Here is an 8,480-nt window from a genome sequence, read left to right as displayed (position 1 = left end):
AAACTGTCTAATTGAATCATCTGTTAGAGTCGCAAGAATCATGACTGTACACCACCTGTCAAAAAAGCGAAATAGTCCAGACAGGTAGGAATGTATTTTTGCGAAAACAGACATGACAGCGCTGAAAGTATTTTCCAACAGAAAATCCTTCTTTTGATATTTGACTTGACTGCCATGGGCCTGATAAGTCACCGTGCAATGACAGATGATGTAGTGTTTTAAGAACACTCAAACACAGAAAAAAGGAGTATAAAACAGGAAAATAATACAAATCCACAACAACAACAATGATAATAATAAGGAGAAGAATAGAAATAAACTCTGAAAATGGTGACCACATGTCTCTTTTAGTATTTTAGTGTTTCCTTTGTCAAACAAAATATAAATTTTTGCTCATGAAACTGTCCAAAATACCAGGAAACTGGACAGATTTCTGCCAAATCAAATAACAGACATACTGTGTTTACTGTATACAGTTATGTTTACTGCTGTGCCTTGTCATTCCTATAGACTGTATATATATCAAAAAGCTCCTGGGCTTAAAGCTAACCCAGCAACAGTAAACTTGCAATAAACTTGAATTTTTTTTAATAGCCACCAGGGGGCAACTACCTTTAATGCAAAGAAATCAAATTGTACAGAAATCCAAGGAAAAATGATCTTGTATCTCTCTTGACAGTTTTCGATTAGTTAACTAATATATTCTTAAAAAATAAATGACTTTGCAAATTATCTTTCCAAATGAAATCACAAAGACCAATAATTTTTAGGTTAACGTTTTCTTAACTTCTTTCTTTTTATTTTTGGCCAGAGTTTACAACCATGCATGCATGTCTGTCGGTATGGCTGATTCTGTGTCTGTCTGCTTAAATAAGTACACTTAATATTGACTTTATTTGAACTGCAAAGCAATTTTTATTGTGTTTGTGCTTTGTTTTCAAAAGTGGAATATAAATACAGTCATCATCATCATCATTATCATTATTATTATTATTATTATTATTATGGCAAATTCTGACCCTACATCTGAATGTTGCAGTAGAGAATGGTCACTTCAGTCACAGACACACCCTCATCTCACAGTCTATTTATATCTACCATTAAGGAGCAAGACGCTGCCGCAGTATTCTCCTAAACAACAGTTTCCTGTTTTGCAACATCTCCCTCTGTATATTTGTATGTCTCTCAGCTTCTGTACTGGAATATAAGTATAATGGTTGTAAAAATCAACACGATCGTATGCTCGTATTTTCAGTCCAGCTGTGACGGCTGTGGTGCAACGTGCCAGGTTACAAAAACCGAGAGGTCCATGACTGACCGGTGCAACAAACAATGTGCTGCCAAAATCGCTGTGAGACATCGACGACACAATGAGGATAATGGCCCCCATAAGAGTCCCACACACCAGTAAAAAAAAAAAATAATAAAAAAAAAAAAATCCCCCACCGTGCTCTGGCCATTTAAATCTTTTAAGTTCTCATATATTTTTCTGAGCTCATTTATATCTAGTGTGATGTTATTATAAACAGAGACTATCTAAAATTACAAAACGAATAAAATGTACAGAAATGACTAAATAAAGAATGGAACATTGGAAAGTACATTACTGATACATTAGAGTAAATTCATGGTAGCTATTCAGTGCGATGGTTGTGTTTATGTAAGACAAAAGCAAAAAGATTACTGAAGGAACCAGAGAGAGAATCTTTACTTTCAGCTGTGTGTGTTATGCGAAATGCATTAAAAAAGTAAGTGAAGCAAGGCAAAGCAAAGGGACTTCTGAGATACAGAGAGACGTGACTGATTAAAGCAACGAATGGGGGGAATTTTACACTGGAATTAGAAGTGCTGTGCTCTCCTGCTAGTTTTACCTTTTTTGTGTAATTGCACCATGAGAATCATAAGCTCACAGGCCTTGATCAGTTTTAAAAAAATTTTTTTTCTTTGCCTATACTGACCTGAGAAACAAACCCAATTATCAGCAGCTATGACAGAGCAATATGATGTAGTTAAAGACAACTATAGCCTCCAGTGTCCTAATCCTATTTCCTTATTTGTGTGTATTTTTTCTTTTTGTCCATTATTGATGGATTCTGCTGCTTTTCAGTGCCCTTTATCCTTGGATCTGACTTTCTTCCCATGCAAATGCAACTTTATGTATTAATTACTTTTGTTTCAAAGTCTTAAATATACCTCTATACATAACAAAATTCTTATTACCAAAGATCTAAGTACATGTTTAGTAGGAATGATATTTTCACACATAATATAGACACAGAATTTAATTACATTTGATTAAGTGACACATTAACACATAGATGATTTTAAGCGTTGGTTATTTCCACTGGTTCATTAATATCCATTGTAATAATACAAAGTTCAAATGTTTAAAGTTCACACTTAAAACACTTTTGTTATTAAGATATGATTTCAATTTATTTGTTTGAATAGGGTACAATTCTTTTCATGGCTTGAAAAGCTTTTAAACCTATTATATAGACACAATTGTAAGTCAACACTGATGCATGATTTTTCCCAAAATACCTCTCTTAAAGCCATATTCTGTATTTGTACTGTAGTATATGGTCAGGATGACAGGCTAAATCAGAGGTACAGCTCACTGTGGGAAGCAAAGAAAACAGAAACCTGCCTTCTCTGAAAGGACCTAACTTAGAGATGGGCCAGCTTTCAAAAATACTTAGAGTTACAACTGTCACACTAGAAAGTGTGAAGCAGAATTTTACAGAAATGCTTGGGTAAGTTTTTTATTAAAGAAGTGTAGCAAAAAACACATCTGACAGAGTAAATATAGGCATTAGGCCTAGTGTTGGGACCAGTTACTATCCCGAACCTATTTTAGCAAGTTATGTATAGAGGTGTGTTCATTAGATATTCACATCTCTGACACAACTAAGTTAAAACTAAAGCCAAACAGGGCAAACATTCATCAGCCAAATCTATCACAAGTATGTGCAGGCGACAGTCATATTAAGGCTGACTTCTGCCCTTGCTTAGAGGCTTGATAATGTGACAGAGCAGAATGAAATAATCCCATGAACGGTGCCCCACTAACTTCTTTTTGGCAAGCGGAGCTCCAAAAACCCACTCACTCAAAAACACATTCAGTCCTACAAGCCAAAAGGCAGTTAAATCTGTTTACGCGTTTGCTAAAAATAGGCCTCCAAAAAGTCTAACAGAAAGGCAAATGCAGATGCGTAGAATTCCTTAGTGTAAAATCTTTTTCTGTCAATGTCTTATTTTATTTTCTTCCATTTCTCTCTTAAGCAATACCTCAGGAGACAACTTAAAAGTGCCTTTCAGGAACCGAAAATCTACTAGTAAATCCATTTCTCCCCATCTTTTCCTTGACTGTGGATGCGTGTTTGTGTGTTCAGACAGCATGCAACACACGTCTATGATCACTGGCAAGTAGACATAGTTGCAAGAAAGTTCCTGAACTCTTTGGAATCTTCACTGATTAATCATAAATGTAACTCAAACCTGAACACTAAGAAACTGACTAAACTAATAACACACCACTATACTTTTCATGTCTTTATTGGACTCAGTCCAGTGCAAGCTGGAAAAAGTTCAGTGCTAATAGCTTCTTCAACAGCTACTTGCTGAGCTGGGAGAGAGCAGACTGTAGAGATGCACTACCTACAAATGAAGTAATAGAAAAACTGGCTACTGGTAAAGACTACTCTCTAAAAATGACTAGTTGTTTTGAACCTCAATTGCAGTAATGTAGACAAAGCATTACAGAAAAAAAACACACCACAAAACACCCTGTAAGACATGGATTTTTATCAATCCACAGAGAAACAAAATCAACAAATGATGGAAATACAGAACAGCTGCAGCTCTCATGAAAGAAATGGGGTAGGCAAGGGTAACGACAAAAAGCACCAACAGTAATCTCTACAAAGTCGAAAACACTGTAATTTTGTGCATTCATTCTGCTTCAACCATTTTGTGTTGCAAGAATGGTGGAAATGCAGACAGCACAAGTGAATATACTTTCACTTTCCCTATGCTCTCCCACTTTTCATGAAAATCTGCAACAGGCAAGACAAACGACTGCTGAAAAGATACGGTTCTTTGCAGAAGTAATCAATGCAGAAATTCTGCTAATTGTCCAGGGTTTGCAAACTTTTTCTTCCAGTTTGTACATAGATAAGCTATGAAAGGGAGGTAAATGCCTATTAGCTTTAATTTAATAAATACTTGTAAAATTAAATTTATAAAACAGATACATTAAATGTCAAAGGCTGCAAGCATGAGATATTTCCACCTTTAAGCATTTATCTATGAGCACATGCAGCATATAAAACCACCAAAATTATTCATGAAGAGAGTCTAAGAGATAAATTAGATAAATGACAACAAATAATGTTCCCATTCGCAAATCTGAATTCATACAAACATTACACTCAAAAAGCTTTGTATCCTTTAAATCCACACCAGACAAACACATATACAAACATATGTAAAAACTTAAAAGTCAGGAACAAGGGCTGGAATGGAGGCGCTTAGACTAAAGCTAAGGAATAAGAGTGAAATTTGCAATGCATCATATTAGAGCCAGCAGAGAAATGGTTGGGAGAAGGAGGAGGGAGCGAAGCAAGATTTATATTCAGAGGAGGACAAATCTTGGCAGGCATGGAGTACCTATGTTAAGCGGCTTGGGGAGAGGCAGGGGTTTGTATTGATGAGCAAGACCAGGAAAGATGTGTGTGGGTGCAGGATTGTGGTCCTACGGGAATGCTCTGTCTACGGCAGCGATATGGGGCTCAGACAGCGGATTAGTGTTTCTGCTCCATAATCAATTTGCTGTCTGGATCCCATTGCACATAACCCTAAACATCCTTTCCATGCTTGATCCTCTAAAATCTATTTTCTCTTTCTCTTTATTTCCTCCCTACACCTATTCCACTTCATCTCTTTTTCCTGCTTACCTTTTTGTTTGCTTCACCTTCAAGTTGTAAGATGAGTAACACCCCCCCCAAAAAAAACCCCCAAAACACCCCAAAACAAACAAACACAGTCCCACATCAAGCTCTTTCAAACACACCTTTCTGTTTTTTTCCTTTCATTTCTCTCCAACTTGGTGCCATTTTTCACCAGCCATGATAAATTCTGCACACACTGCGTTTTAGTGTAATATTTCGGAGTAATTATATCAGGGTGTGTGTGCGTGTGTGTGTGTGTGTGCGCGCGCACAGAGATGTAGAGGTTAACCTTGACCAAAGGCAAACTATTAGCTTCATTTCACCCTCGAGTCCAAGCTTGCCGCCATCTGGTCTAGAACTTCAGGGTCATAATAGCGGCTGACCAATCAATAACACACTGCATGTTGGCACCATGCACCAGCCCTGGCCAATGTGTTCATTTCTTATTAAAAAGAACATTACACTCCAGGGAGAAAATAAAGTACATTTCCCACAATCAGGCAGCACAAATGTCAGCGGTACAAAGTTTAATTAAAAATTAAAGTTCTATTTGCTGGAAACAAGGATATTGTCCATCAAAAGTGTATTATACGACACATGACTATTTCTATATTTATATTCAGCCTTTATGTTAAATAAATACAGAAATGATTTTTCTTTAAAGACAGATCAACTGGCATTTGCTGTAACTGTCTGAATCTGTGTATTGTGTGTATTTGTGTATCTGTCTGTGTCTGTAGAGGGGAGGAGTGCTTTTGAGATGAAAGCCCACAGAGACAGCTAAGCAGGAAGGCAGAGACAACAGATGGTGTTAGGAGTGCTCCTGTTCTGGTGGAAGAAGGTGGAGAGGTTTTCATGTCAACAGATCAATAAGTGTGAGACTATCCATTTCAGATTGTCTGACACACACAGACAGAATGGTGAAAGAGAAAGTATAGACAAACCACCACGCAAATTAACACATAGTAGCTGAGAAAGAAATCTCCCTTCTACACGTCTGTAGGCAGACCTTACCCGCTTTGAGACATTAGAGATGTAAATACAATGATGTATAAGATAGTGAGACTTGATCCTGCTGATGATGCAGCAATCCTGTCAGAAATGCATGCAAGCCGATACGCCCTAAAATTATCACTGATAATATTGTATTCAAGGATTAACTATGGATCCAGACATTAGTTAGGAACCATGTTAAAGATTGTGTGTTTGTTTGTTTTTTTAAAGACACTTTTGGGCTTTTTGAAATGGCTCAGATGAGGGAATGCATGCACATATGCGCACACACACATGCACACACGCATCTTGCCAGCAGCTGTTCTGAGCACTTTTATTGGACCAGGCAGACTGTCACCTCTTCTGATTCCAGGGGGACACTCAGAAGAGGACTACTAATTGCCTTGCTGGGGCACAGATGTGACTTGCATGTGACTGAATGGGTTTGGAGGCATGGAATGGCTTGATGTGTATGAGTTTGGGTGATGTTTGAGGGAGGAAATGACAGGTTGTTAGAGGGAAGGTTAAAAAAAAAAGGAAAAAAAAGTTGTAAGGTGTGTGACTGTATGTGAGATGAATGCTAGTTAGAGTCATAGTGGATGATGTTGGAGAAGGAGGAGGTACAGAGGGGTCTTCAGTCACAGTTAAACTATTCTGCTATAAAAAGCTGAACATGAATCATACGGGCAGTCTTACCTTGGCCTGGCCTCAATGTTGTGCTGAAAATAATAAATGGAGGGAAAGGGGGAGAAAGAAAAGAGTGAGAGAGGGAGAAAGAAAAACATATTTAAAAACAAAACATTTGACATCTTTTTGCATGCATTTTGAGTAACAAAAAAATAACTCAATTTAAATCAGTGCAGTCCACAGATGGTGTGGCTTAAAATCTGACCCATTAATTTTTAGTTTCATTTTGCACTTGTGCTCATGTATATTCATGAGCTTTTAAAGGAACAAACTGGAACAAAGCTGCAAACATTAGTCATGTGCAGGCCGTTCTATTTAATTTTGATTGGAGCTTAAAAGATTTCTCAATGTCACACTGCCGGCGTGGAACACTCATATCATCATTGCAAGAAAAATCCCTTTTTTATGTGAATAACAACAAAGTAAATGAAATCTCATCCAATCCTAGAAGATGCAAATTCATTATTTCCTGAAGCAAATCTGTCACATTTAAAGTACTGCTGGACTGTAGACATGAAATCTTTACAGTCAGAATTTAACATGTTTATACATGTGCTTATATTGAACACTCCTGTTTATACATTGATGAAGGTATAGACTTAAACAATGACACTCCTACCTCCTTGAAATGTTCTTGACTTGGCTAGATGTTTTATAACCCCCCCCCCAAAACCATTTTTGTTGTCCTCTGTGATGTTTCATGCATTTTGGTGTTGCTTAACTGGCCAATATTCCTTTTGTCTAATAACGCACCAGATTGCTGACTTGGCCACTCCTAAAGGTTTTGCTTTCTCTCTGATAGGTTTATTTTGATTTTTCAGCCTAATGATCGACATCTCTTCGGACCTCATATGGAAAGCTCCAGTAAACAGCTGCAACTTCAAAACTTGGAATCAACTCTAGATCTTTTATCCCCTTAATTTGTCATGCAATACTGAGGGAACAAGCCTGGAACTGACTGCAAGTCAATTAATTTCTAGCCTCTGAAAATAAGGGACTGTGTATAAAAATGGCTGTAATTCCTAAACAGCTAATACAAAACTTGTTTTTTGTATCAATCCTTGAAATTAAAGTTGAAATGTTGCAATTTAATCGAATCTTGGTTGTCTGATTTAAAATCTACTGCGGTGATATACAAAATGATAAATTGCCTCTGTAGATGGCAGATGCTTATGAATCACTGGTAATCTTGTTTTGTCTGTGCCGTTAAAGCAAATATGGCTTTTTAATGAGGTAAATCGCATTTTAATAGAAACTTCCATTTCATTTTTTTATGAAATGGAAGTTTTATTTAAAAAGGCCTAATAGGGTTATGCATACTGGCTGTTAAAGGTAAAATATATCATATTCATGTCCGTTTCACATTTCACCTTATCATGCAAGTCTTTTTTTCATTGCAGGCCAACTGTCTATTAATAACACATAATGCATTTCTTTGTTTTGACTAGATCAGTTTATGAGTACAAACAAGGCTTGTGTTACACTGCTGTGTTCATCATTTTTATTTTGTCCAATTAAGAGTTTTTAATGGAACAAAATTAAAAGAAATGTGCAGTTTGAAAGAAGATCTCAGCTATAGGACTATGGTTACCTTTTCAATAGAAACAAAAATATCCCTCAAGGTCTGAATGAGCCCAGATTCAACATTTCCTACATTATTCACATGGCCTGGGGCAACTTAGTTATTATGTGCACACATAAAAACTGGTCTCTCAAAGCTGGAAAGAAACCACAGTCAGAGAATTTAAAATGAAAATATCCTAAAAGAATGACCTGTTTTTCAAATAACAACTTAATTGTATTTGAAGCTTTAAGCATCAACTGAAAAGTGTAAAAAATGATCTGAAG

At 36.7% G+C, this 8,480-nt stretch overlaps 1 protein-coding gene across 2 annotated transcripts in view; it reads right to left on the bottom strand.

Annotated features, from left to right (window-relative positions):
• trim44 (tripartite motif containing 44) overlaps positions 1–8,480 on the bottom strand; it is a 43,823-nt gene that overhangs the window by 22,420 nt on the left and 12,923 nt on the right. For both annotated transcript variants that reach the window (XM_005737670.1, XM_005737671.1), the window contains exon 5: positions 6,642–6,664. In XM_005737670.1, the coding sequence (XP_005737727.1) occupies positions 6,642–6,664 (23 nt within the window). The remainder of the gene's footprint in view (positions 1–6,641; positions 6,665–8,480) is intronic.

The sequence above is a fragment of the Pundamilia nyererei genome, unplaced genomic scaffold, assembly GCF_000239375.1.
Source record: "Pundamilia nyererei isolate P.nyererei 1_Seehausen unplaced genomic scaffold, PunNye1.0 scaffold00078, whole genome shotgun sequence".
NCBI lineage: Eukaryota > Metazoa > Chordata > Actinopteri > Cichliformes > Cichlidae > Pundamilia > Pundamilia nyererei.
The sequence above is the reverse complement of the archived record's forward strand: the minus strand, read 5'-3'. Positions and strand labels throughout refer to the sequence as shown.